The sequence below is a fragment of the Pelodiscus sinensis genome, chromosome 27 (genome assembly GCF_052426305.1).
Source record: "Pelodiscus sinensis isolate ZL-2025 chromosome 27, ASM5242630v1, whole genome shotgun sequence".
Classification (NCBI taxonomy): domain Eukaryota; kingdom Metazoa; phylum Chordata; order Testudines; family Trionychidae; genus Pelodiscus; species Pelodiscus sinensis.
Window position 1 is genome coordinate 5,578,387 of NC_143078.1, and position 20,785 is coordinate 5,599,171.

At 43.4% G+C, this 20,785-nt stretch overlaps 1 protein-coding gene across 1 annotated transcript in view; it reads right to left on the reverse strand.

The window, feature by feature from the left end:
- CR1 (complement C3b/C4b receptor 1 (Knops blood group)) overlaps positions 1-20,785 on the reverse strand; it is a 238,352-nt gene that overhangs the window by 45,562 nt on the left and 172,005 nt on the right. The window contains exons 100-112 of the mRNA XM_089773562.1: positions 17,775-17,860; positions 15,225-15,419; positions 14,012-14,191; positions 13,232-13,328; positions 11,783-11,868; positions 9,619-9,715; positions 8,407-8,492; positions 6,945-7,041; positions 5,726-5,811; positions 4,696-4,881; positions 3,532-3,558; positions 2,837-2,912; positions 190-253 (exon numbers count right to left, since the gene is read on the reverse strand). Coding sequence (XP_089629688.1) covers positions 190-253; positions 2,837-2,912; positions 3,532-3,558; positions 4,696-4,881; positions 5,726-5,811; positions 6,945-7,041; positions 8,407-8,492; positions 9,619-9,715; positions 11,783-11,868; positions 13,232-13,328; positions 14,012-14,191; positions 15,225-15,419; positions 17,775-17,860 — 1,363 coding nt within the window. The remainder of the gene's footprint in view (positions 1-189; positions 254-2,836; positions 2,913-3,531; positions 3,559-4,695; positions 4,882-5,725; positions 5,812-6,944; positions 7,042-8,406; positions 8,493-9,618; positions 9,716-11,782; positions 11,869-13,231; positions 13,329-14,011; positions 14,192-15,224; positions 15,420-17,774; positions 17,861-20,785) is intronic.

Here is a 20,785-nt window from a genome sequence, read left to right on the forward strand (position 1 = left end):
TGCACTATCATAGTAAAACTATCTTGATTGAACACAGAAAAGTTAGGAACCAAAGAGCCAATTGTAGCTCTCAAGGCTCAATTTGAGTATCACTGCATTTAAGTGAGATCACCACAATTTTGACATTTTTTGTTGAAGTCATCTAACCCTTCTGGGGTGCAAAACCCTTACCTGCAGGGGTGCAAATCAAGTTTTCTCTTCCATTACATTGTCCAAAGGCATTTGGTACTTGTTTTCTTGAGAATGGCAAAAGCTGAATGGTGGAAAGGAAAAATAAATGTTACTTTAAAAGGAAAACAATTTTAGTTTCTGTTAAAAATGGATGGACAATAATTCTCTCAGGGGGGCCACTTCCCAAATTTTGATAAGTGGTCTAGGCCTGCTCTGGGCCCATATCCTTAAGGGACAGAGTCTCCAGTGGAAAGTGCCGGTCTGAGGATTAGAGACAGAAAGAGCGAGAGACTGATTTGTGTCTGACAGACAGACTTTGTGGCACAGAGACTGGGAGAAAGTCTGTGGCACAGATGAGGTGGTGTGGGCGTGTGACCATGGGTGTGCTGACTGCTGCTAGTTAAGTTTCTGAGAGACACCATGTACTGTTACTTTCAGAGCGGGAAAGCTGTCCTGCTCTGTTGTGTACCCCTCCCCAGCTCTGCAGACAGGGCATATGGGAAGGGAAAAGAATGTGTTTGTATATGAGAGAGAGAGCAGGCTGTTGGAAAAATTTAAGAAACAGTAGACTTACCTCTTAAGACAGGTACTCATCTCAGTCACTTACCATACTTCAGACTAGGGATGTGAACGATAGTCGACTATCCGATAAGCAAATGATTATCATATAAATCAACATACTGGTTGAGTAATTGTTTCCCCTCCTTGCTGCCTCTCTCAGAAAGCAGCAGCCAGGGGGAAGAAGAAAATAGGGTGCTTCAAAGCAGTAGCACCGTGTGGATCTTGGGGCCAGACCTTAGGCTCCATATGACACTGCTGCTTTGAAACAGCAAGTGCAGCCTGGGGACAGCTGTGAGTCCCCAGGCTGCACGTGGCATTTGAAAGCAGCAGTGCCGCATAGAGTCTGGGGTCAGCTGGGGACTCCCCCGCTGGCCCCATGCTCCCACAGTACTTTTGCCTTTGAAGTGTAGCTACAGTCCTGGTGCAAATTGCATCAACTATTCAATTAGCCAATTAATCAAAATTTTATATCCCTACTTCAGACTGGAGTCGCCCTTTGTGGTGTCCCTCTCGCCATCCCCTGCTCTGCCAAAGATGGGGTAAAGAGGCAGGGGACACCCTAATTTCAACATTCCCCTCTTCCTTTCCTCTCCTGCCCCCATCTGCACAGCTAGTAGGAGAGTTCTGGGAGCAGGTTGGTGGAAGGCCAAAGAAAGATGTAGAGAGGGGAAGCTGAACACATGCTGCCTGTATGCCCTGCTAATCAGCTGAGCAAGCCAGACAGAAATGCTGGGCGGTCTGAATTAGGTTCACAGGCCATATTTTGCTCAGCAGGCTTAAAAAGGAGACTGCAAGGAAATTTATATTTAGGCTCAAACTTAACATCAGAGTTTTATGGCTGCTAAGTTTGGAAAGATTATTTGAAGGCATCCGAGGTCTCACTCATAACATCAGAGGACACCAACACAGATTAATTTACCAGATCTAAAGAGGTCTCAAATCCTTCGGACGGAAGAGAATGGTTTGGGTGGGGAAGAAAACCATCATTTAAAGGTGAAGGCAAAACAAGAAAAAAGGGGGCTTATGCCACTTCAGTACTGATGTGTTACATACAAGACCAGCCTCAATGGTATTAGAAATTTAGTTCATCGGCAACTAGAGAATTAATAAAGTTACAGTAGGACATTGCAAGAGATACAACATCCCTCCAGCAGCTGAGAAAGTAGAAAGGATTTTGGATTAGACAGTTCAAACATTGTTTACATCTATATAAGACCATTGTCTAACAGATTAGAGAAGAGAGGTGATTTTTTGGTGTAATTTTTAAAACACCACTTCCCTCTGCAATTAAAAATTGAGGGCTCAAAATACACAAAGACACTTCCCTTACTAATCCCAGAAAGTCCTCCAACAAAACCTGAGAGAACCACATGTTATTTATATCACTAACATGCCAAATGCAAAAAAAGCAGTAGGGAAAAAAAAAGAAAAGAAATTATCCTGTCTCCTTCTCTTTTCAAATCCTTATAACAGAGATTAAAAAAAAAAAATCTTTTCAGATCTAAAATAGGATAAATCCATCATGAGCCTTACTTTTCTGTAACATGCCAACAGAAAAGAATGCTTTGGATTTGTTTATTTTTGTGAAACTACATTATTGTGTATCAGAGGGGTAGTTGTGTTAGTCTGAATCTACAAAAACAACGAGAAGTCCTGTGGTACCTTATAGACTAACAGATTTATAGGAGCATAAGCTTTTGTGGGCAAAGATCTAATTCACCAGATGCATCTGAGAAAGTGGGTCTTTGCCCATGAAAGCTTATGCTTCTATACATCTGTTAGTCTATAAGGTGCCACAGGACTTCTCGTTATTTTTACTTTATTGTGCTTCATCCAGGACAAAGAGGCTAGTGGGGAGAGAATGTTTTCTTTTTAACGATCTAACAAAAATTGGCATGTGAAAGGCACTAAGATTTCTCCAGCTGCAAACTCACAAGATTATACTAGTGATGGTCTATTTCTTTAGCCCCACTCTTGCATATGGAGATCATGATTCATTTTATGAAATGATTTACTAGCATTAAATGGAAACCAAACAACAGTCCATACACATTGCAATGAATGGCAATTTAGAAAAATCCCTCGCCCCATATTCTGCTTATACCTAGTTTTCTTGACGACGATGACGGCGGCGGCGACGACGATGGCGGCACCGACAAGCAACGACACCCCTATGATCGCTGAGACAAGCAGAGAATGGCATTAGTCTTCCACACAGAACTAGCATTTGTGACCTTTGCAAATTAAAATCTCTAAAAAGTTCAGGATGAATCTGATCAGAAGTGATTCTATCTGTACCAGAAGGGTTTCTGAATCCTGAGTCATTGCTTGTGGTTACACAGTTAACATGTTGTACTGTACCCTCCTCAGGCTTTGATCTTTAGGCAAAAGTTTAGCATTAGGGCATTCAAAAAGTTCACTGTGAGTAAGACCATCATCAGTGCCATACAATATGTGGGTTCATGTCAGCAGAAGCAAAAAATGATTACATCATACACAAGTGGGTATTCACAACCAATTATCTAAAACCTAGAAAACTTCATACTGCATAAAATGATAGGACTTTATTCTAGTATATGAAAAATCCAAAATCCAAACTACTGTTCACTTCTACTGCTTCCATGTAGACACTACCTATCCCACTGGCATAAGTAATTTACCTCCCCAAGAGGCAATAGCTAGGTTCAAGGAAAATGTTCAACTAGAGTAAATCAGCAGAGCTCTACTGAGGTCAATTGAGTTATTTTTATCTACCTCAGTGGTTAATCTGACCCCAAGTCTTTTTAGTATACTACTTACCCAGGACTCCTGTGCTTATGTTGGAACCTAGAATTTGGAAGAGGGGGAAAAAACAAAACAAAACAATTAACTACTATAATATGAAAGAGGAATTGCAGCCATATGATTTCTTCAAAAATATTTATCCAAACACTTTCTGTTTCTCTGGCAAGTTACAGATTGTCCTGGTGCTAACTGGAAAAGAAAAATGTATTAAAATTCTCCAAATATATCCAGGTATATAGAACGGCCCTGCCTAATTTTAAAGAATACAACAGCTTCTTCCAGGAGAGAAGAAAGCTCAATACTGTTCTAATGGGTGAGCCAGAAAGACACTATTCAGTTCACCTGCTAAATCAACCACGTATCAATTGTGACGTGGGAGTGTTGTCACCTTGTGTGTGATACAAAGTTGTTGCTCAGGACAGGTCTACGCTTGCCATTTAAAACACAAATAGTCCCTTTTTTGCACAAAAACTATGGAAGTGGCTACGTTTGCCAATGACTTTGTGGCGAAATTCTGAAGGTGTTAAACTCAGGTAGCTAGCAAATGTGTTGGCAGGGGGCCAGAAGAACCAATGGAATACAGTACTGAAAAGTGAATAGGAAATAGCTACCTTGTCTGCTCTTCCTTTGTTGTCATCTAAGACAAAACGTTACTCTGAAATAACCATCAGTGCGTCCAAACAGCAAGCCCATTACTTCAAAATTATTTCAAAATAACAGGCTTCTTATTTTGAAATAATAGCCCCGCATTTCATGAGGATTAACGCTTATTTTGAAATAGCAGTAGTATGGACTCACTGCTGCTGCTACTTCAAATTAGCTCCTCCCCAGGGCCATTCAGAGTAAATACTCCCAAGTGTTACCTGGGACTCTAAAATGAAGGTAGTGCATCTGCCTCAGATTGATTTCGAAGCTTCCATGTAGTATGGACATACTATTTTAAAATAGGTATTCCAGCAGTTATTCCAAAATAACCTTGCAGTTTAGACATATCCTCAGAGGGCAGACTTTGCATTCCCACTGAAGGAATTCCTACTTAATCCTATGGCAGTTCTGCTTACAAAGTTCTTGGAAGATTCAGTATTTTTCTTTTTAAGGAAGATTTTTCTCAGTTTCAGTTGTCCCTTCTAATGCCAAAAAAAGAAACTCCTACTAATTTTGCACATACTGAAGCCCCACCTTCACACTGAGGAGGACGTGCACTCCACATTCCGTTTACTTCATCCTCGGTTGTGCAATACACAGAGGCCTCTCCAGTGAGCTTGTACCCACTGTTACATGAGTAAGTTACAGTTGATCCATAGGAGAAGTCAACTCCAATGTAATTTCCGTGCGAGATGTCTGGAGGAGGATGACACGCAATATCTGGGAAGACACAAAAGAAGGCATTTAAGACTCAATACTGGTAAAGCAACAGTTACTTGATCTCCTAAAGAAAACTAGAGCACTACCATTTTGCACATACAGAAGCTCCACCTTCACACTGGGGAGGACGTGTATTCCACATGCTGTTTACTCTGTCCTTGGTTGTGCAATTAATAGAGGCCTCTCCAATGACCTGGTAACCACGGTCGAATGTATAAGGTACAGCTGACCCATAAGAGAAGTCAACCCCAGTGTACTTTCCAAGAGACACAGGAAGAGTGTATTTGAGAACCAATACTGGTAAAGAAGCAGCTTCAAGTTACTCGATGTGCTAAAGAAAACTAGCTGCCCTAGCTACGAAACCACAAGAACAAAATAGCCTAACACGGGATTGCCCAGGAGCATCTGATTTGCTCTGACACTGGTGTTATGTAAATTAGCAAACTCACTAAGATGAGTGCTAATTGTAATATTTTACTACTGAGTAGACTGGTTTCTAGGTTCAGTTTTTAATTAATATAAATACCTAGCAGATACAACACACTTCTCCTTGGGGACAAAGCCCCTTCGCATGCCTCTCTCAACCATGCTCTCTTAACGATGCTTTGCCGTTAAGGTAAACACCTAACACTCAGAGATTTGGATTGACTGTTTGGCTTTACCAATACTGACTAACTCCGTATATCACCCTGGATAAGGGTGGCCATTTAATCTGTATCTCAGTTCTCCCTCTCTAAGGTGGTGATCATAATGCTTCCCTATTTGTTTATTAACATTTCTGAGGCAAGCAGTAAGAGGAAACTGCCTACATACACACCTGGACAGATATTTGTAATTTACTTACACTTGCAAAAGGGCATATCACCGTTCCATGCAACGTCCGTTCCAGAAATCTCACATCGTCTGTCAGGCTGCCCAATCAGCCGATTCCTGGAGGTAGGCAGAGGGGTTATCAGACCTTACCTATTTCTCTCTCTATGAGTTTTCCTGGGAAGCAATTATTTGGGAAGCTATTTTCCCCAGTCACAGAAGGTAGGACAAACACCTCTGACTGTTGAGTGATCATCATAGGAGAAAAGGCTCCTTCGCCAACTCAACTCCCCAGACCCATCTAGAATTAAACCATGAAATTTTATGCAGGTTCAATGAATTAAGGGAAGGGTGGCTTGAGCTAGGGCATCAATATTTCCTTTCTGTGCCCTGAAGTCTTCCTCACCACACAAGCTGGGTCATGCCCTGGCAAGGAATCACAAGCCACAGGCAAGCTAGGAACATCAGCACTTTGGGGCAGGCCGCTGGGGGTTGTTACTATGCCAGCTCCACACCGGTTCTACACTTTTCACATTGGAGTGCTTTGGGTTGTGGGTATGGGCCTGGCACACCCAGCTGGGGTTGGCCAGCTTGAGATAACCAGTCACGTCAGTCCTAACCCAAGAAAGTGCTATATATAAACCACTGCATCACACGAGGCCCACATCCACAGACATGAAGGATCTAGAGTTCAGCACCAGCAGCTGCTATGGCCAGTTTCTGTGACATGAGATTTGACACGCAAAGGGATTCTTCCTTTTTCAACCCAGACACGAAACTCTTATAGCCCTCCCAGCCAGTGCTGCACCTGGAGACCTCGCTATTCAGGCCACTGAAGCACAGCCCTAGACTTTCAAAGGAGAGGCCAGGCTACTGTCCTTCCTCCACGTTATCTTCAAACTAACTCACAGGCCCCTCCCAGCTGGGCGAGTCCTTGGGGATAGATGGGCCATCAAGTCCCTTCTCTGCATAGCACTCAGGAAACTGCAGTCATTTAAAATCATTCCAAGCAGATTGAAAAGCCAAGACATTCCAAAGGCTGCCCTGCTCACTTGGCTCCTATCTCGACAGGAAATGTTTGTGTTCACCCAACACTACTACTTCTCAAAATTACATTAATTGAGCTAAGAAGCAGGAGTGCTGCCTTATTATGAAACAGTAGCCTGCTTACAGGAGATGGGGGAATATGAGAATATCCAGTTATGTTGCACAAACTAAGCACAAGTAGTCAACTCAAGCAGGTGGAAACTTACCCTTCTTCACATATAAAGTGCACCACTGAGCCAAACAGGAAATCTGTTGCAGTAACACTGCCGTTCTTCAGCTCTCCTGGATGACCGCATGATTTCCCTAGAACAAGGCTAGAATTAGGATTTTCCATTTCAAAGCAACAATTATCCCAAGCAGTGTTTCCTCTAAGATTTTCCATCTATGAGCAGAGTGAGTTCTTTCTTGTGCACCAAAAAAAAAAAAAAAAAAAAAGGATAGATTAACTCTAGGGATGTTAAATTTTGATTAATCAGCTATTCGAGCACTCGATGGAATTTCTTCATGAAATGGTCCCTGAAAAGGGACTAGTGAGGGAAATGGAGAAAAACTGCAGAGCACAAACCAGTTCCAGAGTGCTTAGAAATGACCGGTCTGATGTGACTGAGGACCCAAAGACCAAAGAAATGAGATCCTCTGCTCCCAAATAGTGGGAAGGAACAAGAAAAGTCCCTGTAGACCGGTGCACTGGTCTTCACCATGAGGTGAAATATACTATTTTCAGGTAACTGACTATTGCCTGGAAAAAACAGTAGTGGAAGCACGAAAATGTCAGGTATTAAGGTTTGTACTTCCTTTCGGACTGACCCAGCTGCCTCAGCTAATAAGGTTTTCTGCTGGATAGCAAACCTGCTTCCATTTTAGCACCAAAGAATACATGTACAAGCATAGGTTTAAGATTCCTGTATTGGGAATGTCAGGATGGGGACGACACGGAATACCTGGAGAGACACAGGAAGAGTGTATTTGAGAACCGATACTGGTAAAGCAGCAGCTTCAGGTTACTTGATGTGCTAAAGAAAACTAGCTGCCCTAGCTACTAAACTACAAGAACAAAATAGGCTAACAGGGGATGGCCCAGGAGCACTGATATGCTCTGACACTGGTGTTGTGTTATGCAAATTACCAAACTCACTAAGATGAGTGCTAATTGTAATATTTTACTACTGAGTAGACTGGTTTCTAGGTTCCTAGTTTTTAATTAATACAAATACCTAGCAGGCACACCTGTTACTTTTTTCCAAAATCCACAATGGCCAATAACCATTTTGGTGGGACACTGTTGCCATACCAAGCTCTCTGGTTTTTTCATGTATTCAGCTGCCAAAGAAACTGAAATCTTTTGCTGTCAGAAATAGGACACAACAATACACTTCTCCTTGGGGACAAAGCCCCTTCGCATGCCTCCCTCAACCATGCTCCCTTAATGACGCTTTGCCATTAAGGTAAACACCTAAGACTTGGAGATTTGGATTAAATGTTTGGCTTGACTAATACTGATTAAGTACGTATATCACTCTGGAGAAGTCATTTAATCTATGCCTCAATTCTCCCTCTCTAAGGTGGTGATCATAATGCTTCCCTATCTGTTTATTAACATTTGTGAGGAAAGCAGTAAGAGAAAACTGCCTACATACACACCTGGACAGATATTTGTAATTTACTTACGCTCACAAAAGGGCACATCACCGCTCCATGCAACGTCCGTTCCAGAAATCTCACATCGTCTGTCAGGCTCGCCAATCAGCCGGTACCTGGGGGTAAGCAGGGTGGTTATTAGCAGTTATCTATTTCTCTCTCTCTGAGTTTTCCTGGGGAGCAATTATTTGGGAAGCTATTTTCCCCAGTCACAGAAGGTGGGACAAACACCTCTGACTGTTGAGTGATCATCATAGGAGAAAAGGCTCCTTCGCCAACTCACAACTCTCCAGACCCATCTAGAATTAAATCATGAAATCTTATGCAGGTTCAGTGAATTAAAGGGAGGTTGGGTTGGGCCAGGGCCTCTATCTTTCCTTTCTGTGCCCTGAAGTCTTCCTCACCACACAAGCTGGGTCATGCCCTGGCAAGGAATCACAAGCCACAGGCAAATTAGGAACATCAGCACTTTGGGGCAGGCTGCTGGGGGTTGTTACTATGCCAGCTCCACACCGGTTCTACACTTTTCACGTTGGAGTGCATTGGGTTGTAGGTGTGGGTCTGGCACACCCAGCTGGGGTTGGCCAGCTTGAGATAACCAGTCACATCAGTCCTAGCCCAAGAAAGTGCTCTATATAAACCACTGCATCACACGAGGCCCACATCCACAGACATGATGGATCTAGTGTTCTGCACCAGCAGCTGCTATGGCCATTTTTTGTGACATGGGACTTGATACGCAAAGGGATTCTTCCTTTTCCAGCCCAGACATGAGACTCTTATAGCCCTCCTAGCACCTGGAGACCTTGCTATTCAGGCCACTGAAGCACAGCCCTAGACTTTCAAAGGAGAGGCCAGGCTACTGTCTTTCCGCCACGTTATCTTCAAACTAACTCAGAGGCCCCTCCCAACTGGGCGAGTCCTTGGGGATAGACGGGCCATCAAGTCCCTTCGCTGCATAGCACTCAGGAAACTGCAGTCATTTAAAATCATTCCAAGCATCTTGAAAAGCCAAGACATTCCAAGGGCTGTCCTGCTCACTTGGCTCCTATCTCGACAGGAAATGTTTGTGTTCACCCAACACTACTACTTCTCAAAATTACATTAATTGAGCTAAGAAGCAGGAGTGCTGCCTTATTATGAAACAGTAGCCTGCTTACAGGAGATGGGGGAATAGGAGAGTATCCAGTTATGTTGCACAAACTAAGCACAAGTAGTCAACTCAAGCAGGTGGAAACTTACCCTTCTTCACATATGAACTGGACCACTGAGCCAAACAGGAAATCTGTTGCAATAACACTGCCGTTCTTCAGCTCTCCTGGATGACCGCACGATTTCCCTAGAACAAGGCTAGAATTAGGATTTTCCATTTCAAAGCAACAAATGTCCCAAGCAGTGGTTCCGCTAAGATTTTCCATCTATGAGCAGAGTGAGTTCTGTCTTGTGCACCAAAGGGAAAAAAAAAAGGATAGATTCTCTCTAGGGATGTTAAATTTTGATTAATCAGCTATTCGAGCACTCGATGGAATTTCTTCATGAAAATGGTCCCTGAAAAGGGACTAGTGAGGGAAATGGAGAAAAACTGCAGAGGACAAACCAGTTCCACAGTGCTCAGGACTGACTGGTCTGATGTGACTGAGGACCAAAGACCAAAGAAATGAGATACTCTGCTCCCAAACAGTGAGAAGGAACAAGAAAAGTCCCTGAAGACCGGTGCACTGGTCTTCACCATGAGGTGAAATGTACTATTTTCAGGTAACTGACTACTGCCTGGAAAAAACAATAGTAGAAGCACGAAAATGGTGGGTACTTGAGATTTGTACTTTCTTTTGGACTGACCCAGCTGCCTCAGCTAATAAGGTTTTCTGCTGGACAGCAAACCTGCTTCCATTTTAGCACCAAAGAATACATGTACAAGAATAGATATGCTATGTACATTGGACAAACGTCTCAGACACTTCGCCAAAGAATCAATGCCCACAAAACAGACATTAGACAGGATCACAAAGAAAAAACAGTTGCTTGCCATTTCAACCAGAAAGGACACTGTCTCAATGACCTAATCACCTACTTCAGAAGACTTTCAAATCTGCACTTGAAAGGGAATCCTCTGAACTGGCATTCATGCTAAAATTCGACTCTCCGCAGGGGGGCTGAACAAAGACCCCAGCTACCTTACCCATTACAAAGATAGCTTCCCCAATTATCACCTCTAATACTATTAACTCACATGTAGAATAGTGATAAAAATGTAGCCGTGTTAGTCTGGTGTAGCTAAAACAAAATACAGGACTATGTAGCACTTTAAAGACTAACAAGATGGTTTATTAGATGATGAGCTTTCGTGGGCCAGACGACCCACTTCCTCAGATCAAATAGTAGAAGAAAATAGTCACAGCCATACATACCAAAGGATACAATTAAAAAAAAAATTTTTTTTTTAAATTGTATCCTTTGGTATGTATGGCTGTGACTATTTTCTTCCACTATTTGATCTGAGGAAGAGGGTCTGGCCCACGAAGCTCATCATCTAATAAACCATCTTGTTAGTCTTTAAAGTTCTACATAGTCCTGTATTTTGTTTCAGCTACACCAGACTAACACGGCTACATTTCTATCACTATTGTACAAGAATAGGTTTAGGATTCTTGTATTGTGGATGTCAGGATGGGGATGACCCAGAATACCTGGAGAGACACAGGAAGAGTGTATTTGAGAACTGATACTGGTAAAGTAGCAGCTTCAAATTAATTAATATGCTAAAGAAAACTAACTGCCCTAGCTACTAAACTACAAGAACAAAATAGGCTAACGGGGGATGGCCCAGGAGCACTGATCTGCTCTGACACTGGTGTTATGTAAATTACCAAACTCACTAAGATGAGTGCTAATTGTAATATTTTACTACTGAGTAGACCGGTTTCTAGGTTCCTAGTTTTAATTAATACAAGTACCTAGCAGGCACATCTGTTACTTTTTTCCAAAATCCACAATGGCCAATAACCATTTTGGTGGGACACTGCTGCCATACCAAGCTCTCTGGTTTTTTCATGTATTCAGCTGCCAAAGAAACTGAAATCTTTTGCTGTCAGAAATTGGACTCAACAACACACTTCTCCTTGGGGACAAAGCCCCTTCGCATGCCTCTCTCAAACATGCTCCCTTAGTGATACTTTGCCATTAAGGTAAACACCTAACACTTGGAGATTTGGATTGACTGTTTGGCTTTGCCAATGCTGACTAACTCCGTATATCACCCTGTATCTCATTTAATCTGTATCTCAGTTCTCCCTCTCTAAAGTGGTGATCATAATGCTTCCCTATCTGCTTAACAACATTTGCGAGGCAAGCAGTAAGAGAGCACTGCCTACATAGACACCTGGACAAATATTTGTAATTTACTTACGCTCGCAAAACGGCATAACACCGCTCCATGCAACGTCCGTACCAGAAATCTCACATCGTCTGTCAGGCTTTCCAATCAGCCGGTATCTGGAGGTAGGCAGAGGGGTTATGAGCCGTTACCTATTTCTCTCTCTCTGAGTTTTCCTGGGAAGAAGGCCCACATGCACAGACATAGTGGATCTAGAGTTCAGCACCAGCAGCTGCTATGGCCAGTTTCTGTGACATGAGACTTGACGCACAAAGGGATTCTTTCTTTTCAAGCCCAGACACAAGACTCTTATAGCCCTCCCAGCTGGTGCTGCACCTGGAGACTTCACTATTCAGGCCACTGAAGCACAGCCCTAGACTTTCAAAGGAGAGGCCAGACTACTGTCATTCTGCCATCATATCTTCAAACTAACTCATAAGAACGGCAGTGCTGGGTCAGACAGAAGTTCCATCTAGCCCCGTAGCCTGTCTGCCAACAGTGGCCAGCACCAAGTGCCCCAGAGAGGGTGGACCAAAGACAACGATCAAGCGATTTGTCTCCTGCCATCCTTCTCCATCCTGACAAACAGAGGCCAGGGATACCATTTCTATCCCCTGGCTAACAGCCTTTTATGGACCTAGCCTCCATGAAATTATCTAGCTTCTCTTTAAACTCTGTTATAGTCCTAGCCTTCACAGCCTCCTCTAGCAAGGAGTTCCACAGGTCGACTACATGCTGCGTGAAGAAGAACTTTCTTGTATTAGTTTAAAACCTGTTACCCATTAACTTCATTTGGTGTCCTCTAGTTCTTCTATTATGGGAACTAATAAATAACTTTTCTTTATTCACCCTCTCCACAGCACTCATGATTTTATAGACCTCTATCACATCCCCTCTCAGTCTACTCTCTTCTAAACTGAGAAGTCCCAGTCTCTTTAGCCTCTCCTCATATGGGACCCATTCCAAACCCCTAATCATTTTAGTTGCACTTTTCTGAACCTTTTCTAATGCCAAAATATCTTTTTTGATATCCTTTCTTAATAATTCCTAGCATCCTATTTGCCCTTGTGACTGCCGCTGAACATTGTGTGGAAGTTTTCAGGGGCGGTCTCCCAGAGACCTCTCCCAGCCAACTTAGAGGCCTCTCCCAGCTGGGTGTGTCCTTGCAGATAGATGGGCCATCGAGTCCCTTCGCTGCATAGCTCTGAGGAAACTGCAGTCATTTAAAATCATTCCAAGCAGATTGAAAAGCCAAGACATTCCAAGGGCTGCCCTGCTCACTTGGCTCCTATCCCCACAGAAGATGTTTGTGTTCACCCAACACTACTACTACTCAAAATTACATTAATTGAGCTAAGAAGCAGGAATGCTGCCTTATTATGAAACAATAACTTGCTTACAGGAGATGGGGGAATATGAGAGTATCCAGTTATGTTCCACAAACTAAGCACAAGTAGTCAACTCAAGCAGGTGGAAACTTACCCTTCTTCACATATGAACTGGACCACTGACCCAAACAGGAAATCTGTTGCAATAACACTGCCTTTCTTCAGCTCTCCTGGATGACCGCACGATTTCCCTAGAACAAGGCTAGAATTAGGATTTTCCATTTCATAGCAACAATTACCCCAAGCGGTGGTTCCTCTAAGATTTTCCATCTATGAGCAAATAGGATGCCGCTGAACATTGTGTGGAGTGGTTCTAGGAGCATTCATGCAATCTTAGCTGGGTGTGGGTCTCCGCATGAAGTGGTAATGAGTAATCACAAGTCCTGAAGGGGTTTGCTTCTTGTCACTAGCAAAGCATTGTGAGAGACAGCCCAGGCTGCAGATTTAAGGGGACACAACCATATCACAGTTGGCTGCACCCCAAGGATTCTGTCAGTGGGTGGATGAAGAAATAAATTGTGCTTTAAAACCTAAGAGAGAAAAACGCTATTTATATTAGCGATCGTGAATGACTAAATTCTAAAATGTAGATATGAAATATACATTGTGACAGTCACACTTCCATTTTCAGTCTTGTAGAAACCACATGATAAAAATCTCTAGGTTTTAAGTAGCCAAAAGTTCATGCAACTTCCGAGAAGTAACTTTTGCTTCTTCTAGAGGGGAAGTTGTAGGTGCAACATGTGTTATTTCTAAGGCAAAAAAGGAGGGACAGACTCCCTCAAACTTGACATCATTCTAACGTGGCTAGTAAAAACCAACAAACTTCCTAAATATTAACATGTTAAGGCTCAACATAACTGCTTATACTTACGTTGGCAGGCTAGTAAAGATGGGACCCATGAACTATTAGCTTCACATTTAACTGAAGGGTTATCACTTAAGGTATAACCAGGATCACATTCAAATACTATTGTGTCTCCATATGAATAGTTAGGTCCAAATCCAGATTGCTTTTTTCCATTTTTGATTTGTAGCTCTGGACACCTGACCACTGAAAATTAAAAGTACCAGTATTAGACCATTTTGCACATGAAGCAGTTAGTGGGGACAGAAGAAAAAAAAAAGCCCCGATACTTGACTACAGGTGGTATCAAAATGTATTTTAAACTGAAGTTATGCAACTTTAGATCTTCCCTTGTAAAAACTGTTAGTCTATATATAGGACAGCACCAAAATCTACGGTATCAGCACTCCTCCCATCCCATTAGCTACACATCATTATTGTACAAAGGCATCTGAAATTTAGGGCAAGCTATAAAAGGTCTGCATGTGATCCCATTCTGGAATGGAACTTCCCTACTTTTGGAAGGAGAGGGGGAAAGGGCAGAGATATACTGAGCAGCAAGTTAGCCAATCTTCCTTGTGCCTCTCAAAAAGCCTCACAATCTCAGCTGTTCAGAGGGGAAACCCATCAAAAAAAAAAAAACCAGGTTGCGGCAGCTCCTTGAATTCCAAGACTTAGAAGTACTGTTAGTTACATGCAATAACGTGCATGAACACTGATGGCAGCCTCCAAAATGAGGATGGCACAGGACTTATTTAACCCACCAAAGAAATGAGGATAGCTGTGATATGAACTCACAAAACCATGAGTCTTCACTGCCAAGAAGCCCTCCCATACAGTTATGAAAAATAAAGCTGCCAAAGGACCCTGTTTATCAGGTTCACTCCCCACTTTAGCATTTGAATAGGCATAAACCCAAAACCTTACTTTACTAGTTTAGCTTCACCTAAAATCAACTGTTTGTGGCATAAGAATTAACTGCAATCTTGGACCATAGAAGACACACACAAATACAGGATATATTAGCAGTAAAATTGTTCCGAACAACGATGTATTTAGAAAGTCTCAGTCATTCTTTAGAGATTAAGTTTCCAACAGTAACTAGTTTGCACAATAGGTATTTAGAGGGACAAAGCACTAACTAAATTTCCTCAGGTAACTGGGCTACTTAGCAATGAAAATACAGTTCTCCTGGGAGGAGATGTTTGAGTAAGGAGATAAAAAATTAGATGCTACTAACCTTTGCATTCAGGGGCCGGCCCACTCCATTCTCCATTGACTTTATCATTCGTTGTACAATGAATGGAGGCCTCTCCAATAAGAGAGAAGCCCTTGTCACAACTGTAAGTTACTGCTGAGCCAAATACAAACTCTTCTTCACCCGCACGACTATGGGATCCATGGGCGATATTAGGAGGTGGAAGACAAGGTATTGCTGAAGAAAAGAATGTCAACATGAAATTAAAGATTACATTGACGTTGAACTGAAGAGACTTTTCACTAAGAACGTTATTTCAGATCCTTCCAAAAGCTATTTAGCCACCCAAAAGTATATTTAATATTGTGTTTTAACAATATTTTGTTCTGAAGGTTTTCTGCTTTTAGGCTTGACTCAATCCAATACAGCCACTGGTCAAGGAGGATACTTCATACAACTCCAGCTTTCGAGGATGACCATAACAGAGTAAGGCCCTTCCCAAAGTTAGCCTCAGAAAGCAGAATTCTCTTGCCTGGCAGCTCAAGAGGTCCTACTGTTCTACCAGCAGAAAACTAAGTTATGATGGTTTTTGAGTCAGCACCACATTCTAGCTTGCACACAGCAGCATGACTGATACACTGAAAGCATCCAAGAGATCAAATTAAGGTAGAGGCATATTAATAGTGATTAATTCCAAAAGAGCCTGATATTTTAAGTGGACAGTTTTGGGAAGGATCAAGACTTCCTGAAGTAATTTTTATTCCTTTTACTGAGTGAGGAGCAAGGTTTACACAGATACAATAGCAAAGAGGTTCCATAAAGCCTGTTGGATTAGACGTGAAAAAATATAAAGAGGTTTTTAAAATGTCAATTCTGTAGGAGTCATCTAGACCCCACAGTCAATCACAGTATGATTTCATTTCTTTTTCCAAACAAACATGAGAAGTTACTCACCTCCGCAGTAACTGGAGTTCTGCGAGATGTTTGTTCCCGTGGGTGCTTCAGCACCGCTGAGCCCAGGACGGAGGTCTTTTACAGCAGTACCCATGGCCGGCCGTGCGTGCAGGAAGCCAGTATGTGTTCTATGCAGGCTACTGTGCATGCGTGACCGGCCCTCCCTCAGCTCCTCAGTTCCTTCTCTGCCCAGGAGATGTTGTATCTTGAAGTAAAGGGGAGGTGGAAGGGTGGTGGAGCACCCACGGGGACAACCATCTCAAAGTAACCTCTCCTTCTTCGAGGACTGTCCCTGTGGGTGCTCCACCTCAGGTGATTATGAAGCAGTGTTTGTATGAGGCGGTGGAAGCTTCGGATGCTGAGATTGTGAGGCCATGAGTATTGTGTGGCCAAAGTTCATGTCCGTGTCTACAAAAGTTTGCAATGTGTAATGTAGCGTGAAGGTATATACTGAGGCCCATGTTATCAGTCAATACTCCTCATAGGAATGCCATGGTGGCTGCCACTGCCCGTGTCGGTATGTCCGTACAGTTGGTGTTAACTCCTTTTAGGCTATGATATATGCTAGCTTGATGCAGCCAAATCTCTGATTAGAGATCGGCAGCCCCTGTGATCTCTCTGTAGAAGAGACAAAGAGCCAGGGAGTTTTACTAAAAGGCATAGTGCATTGTAGGTAAAAAGCTAGTGGCCTGCGGATGTCCAGGGTATGGAGAGCTGTGTGCTTTGGGGAAGACAGGTAAGTCTATTGGCTCATTGCAGTGGAACTCCATTAGTACCTTAGGGAGGAACTTGCGGTGGGTTCTAAGCACAACCATATCCCTGCAGAATACAGTGTAAGGTGGATCCGCCATCAAAGCTGCTATTTCCCCTACTGGTCTGGCAGACGTGATTGCTACCAGGAATGCCACTGTTAGTTTTCTCCATGGTTAGTTTTATCTGTAGCTCCTTTGCTCTCATAGAGAGGCTTCTCAGTTTCTGACAGCAAGGGCAGCTTTCAGTCAGTTGGTGATGCCCTAGACAGCAGAGGCACTGGTCATGTCTCTCCGAGACAGGTATGGCTGCTTTACAAGCAGAGCAGCACTTGAAGCCAGATGAACCCGGCATATCCCAAAGGAGCCGACGGAAGGCTGGCTCAGAGAAGTGGCTTGCCGCCACTTCTCTCTCCATCTGTGGTTTGGTTTTTGTTTTGTTTTTTTCAACTAAACTATCTAAACGTTGACTACTCACTACTGACTAAAGTTATATGACTAAATGCTAAGGTAACTATTTACAGACTAGATAAGATAAGGCTATGAGGGAGACTGCTGGAGCTGTGATGTAGCCAGCGGTGGTAGAGATGGAGCTGGGGAGGAGGAGAAGGGCCAGTTGTGCATGCACAGTAGCCAGCATAGAACACACACCAGCTCACTGCGCGTGTGGCCGGCCAAGGATACTGCTGTAAAAGATCTCCGTCCTGGACTCAGCAGCGCCGAAGCACCTAAGGTGGAGCGCCCACAGGGACAGTCCTCAAAAAAGAACCAAGTTTTACTGTCGTTTAGATTAAATGTCAAAGTGAGAACAGACTGACTCCACGATAGTGCCAGCTACACTCCCCCATCCCCAGACATGAACTGTTTTTAAAACATTAAATCAGCTTACTTTCGCAAAATGGAACCTCCTTATCCCAATCAACTCCACTTCCTCTAATCACACAACGAGCAGAAGCTGGTCCAATCATTCTGTACCTAAAGAAAAAAGATTCAAGTTTGTTACTCAAGTGAGCAAAGAACTAGTTAACGGTCCAGAAAGATGGAACATGGTTTCTTTCAAGCAGCAGGTGGAGACAAACCACTGAAAAAGGGATCCACTTAAAACTATCGGACCCAGGAACGCTAAGGCCGGGTCGACACTACACACGTGGGTCAGTGTAACTTTGTTGCTCAGGGGTGTGAAAAATTCATCCTCCTGGGTGACAGTTATACTGGCCTAATCCCCCATGGAAACCACGCTATGACAACAAGAGAACTTCTCTCATCAACACAACTAGCACCTCTTGTAGAGATGGACAGCTAGGCTGATGGACAGGCTTTCCCTTTCCTACAGGGGCATCTTTGTCTATAACTGTATTGTGGCACAGCTGCATTGGACGACCAAGCCCTAAGTCGTTAAAGGCAACAAAGGGCTTTAAATACAGTGACCATATATTCTGAACCAAAAATGGGGACACATTAGCCCTACCCCCGATCCCATTAGCCATGCCCCACACACCTTATGTCCTGCCCACCTGCCACAGGAAATCCCATCCGCAGGGGTAGTACTTCTAGGATCAAGACAGACACGTGACTGGAAGTAAAGGATGTCGTGACCTTTCTGAGGACTCCTCCCACAGTCCTCTACCAACAGGGATGGGCTGGGGCCCCACAGGAGCCCCTCATGAAACTATACTGAAATTGCATTAATCCAGGCCCCAAACCTTGGGGCCCAGGACACTCCAGCGCTAAGGATCCAACCTCGATTCAAGATGAGATCCAGGATCCTATTAGTGACAACGAGTCCTGTGGCATCTTATAGACTAACAGATTTACTGGAGCATAAGTTTTCGTAGGCAAATGCCCGCTTCGTCAGATGCGACACGAAAGGTTATACTCCAATAAATCAGTTCGTCTACAAGGTGCCCCAGGATTCCTCGTCGCTTTTGCAGATCCAGACCAACATGGTTACCCCTCTGATACCTGACACCATGCAAAGATCAGATTACTTGGCTGTGTAGATGCAGCCCCATTTGACTCATGGCCTGAGAGTCATCCAGAACTATCCCACAATTTCATGGGACAACTTCCTTAGCCCTCTTAACAGACGATGCTTGCCGGTTCCAATTAACTGGGAATTTAAGGGGATTGGAGCAGCTCCCCACTTGCTGCAGACGGGGTTTGCTCTCATATCAAGCAGCCCCTTCCTGTGAGGGATTTGGGGATCCCATAGGCAGGGACTGCACCAGTGTCTGGAGCAGCCTCTTTCCATGGGGAGTGGTCAGGGGCTGCCCCAGAGGGGCCTGGGAGCCAGCGGCAAGCCAGCGTGACCCAACATTAACCAGTGAACCGATCATTGGGAATTTACATCCCTAGTGAGATGCCTGCAACTGTGTTTTTTGAAGTTACTGGAAAACCATCCCTAACAATTGCCAAAGGAGCCCACTTCCCAACCTGCTTACCAAGGGCCTGATGAAATTTATACTTCAAGCTTGTATTGCGCCCAAAACAATCTGTTGACATAACCCAAGAAGATCCAGTTAACATTTAGGGTGTATCTAGACTACAGGGCTTTATTGACAAAAGTGAATTTTAGTCAACAAAACTATATCTGCATCTACACTACCACCAAGTTCTGTCAACATAATGACAGAACTCGGCAGTTTTGTCGACAGCAGTAAACGTCATTCTATGAGGAATAATGCCTTTTGTCGACAGAGTTCTCTCGACAGAAGGAGTTATTGCATCTACACTATCCTTTGCGTCTACACTTTCATGTCGACAAAGTGGCTTGCTTTGTCAACAGAACTGGATGTAGTCTAGATGCTCTTTGTCGACAAAAGCCTGTATTCTAGACATACTGCTCAGTCCCATATATTTTTGAAGGGTGACTAAGGGTAAAAGCTCCGCTGCCTGATAGAGGCAATCTGTGAAGAAAACTAGAGGGACTTTGAATTGACTCTTCCGACAGCAACACATTCTCTCACTGGACGTGGGGTCTTTAGCACAGGTTTCACTTTACATGTCAGAATAACTCAGAAATGTGTTGTCACAGCTAACTCCATTGAGATCTAGGCAACATGCATCCCCAAAACAGAAAACCAAATCCCTTGAAAACGGAAGTCAAAACATCTCACCTCTTCACAGAGCTCACAAAGGGTTTGTTTACCCTGAAACATAAGTCACAACATCTTATCACGCTGTATAAATCATCAACTGCTTGGATGAGGAAGTATCAGAGGGGTAGCTGTGTTAGTCTGAATCTGCAAAAGTGGCGAGGAGTCCTGTGGCACCTTATAGACTAACTGAAGTGTAGGAGCATAAGCTTTCGTGGGCAAAAACCCACTTCGTCAGATGCATGTAGTGGAAATTTCCAGAGGCAGGTATAAATATGCAGGCCAGAATCAGGCTGGAGATGACGAGGTGGATCCAATCAAGGAGGATGAGGCCCACTTCACAAAGAGTCTGTCCATCATCCACACTGGAGTGACCCTGTGATTTCACCCCCGTGGGAACAGATCCAAACTCTCTCTGAGCTCTTGTGGAGCAGCAAGGAGCATACAACTGTCTCTCAGTGGGGAAGACGCTGGAGGTGCCTCTATTTCAGTGGTTCTCAAACTTTTTGCGGACCATCTGGCTCAATGTAAATCTTTCTGCAGACCATCAGTTGCTAATGGAAACTCACCATTAATTACATAATTATACCCGAGCCATTCTGCTAGTGCTGCAGCTACGGAGAATGGTTTACCTTAAATTATTAAACAGATTAAGCATTTTAACCTTCTCATGTTAGTTTATCAAACTTCATTTTAAATAAAGTAAAAGATTAATATATGTCCAACTCAAAAGGTTTTAGTGTTTTCTATATTTATGGTGAGGGTAGGGAACCTTTTTTGGGTCGGGTGCCACTGACACAAAAAT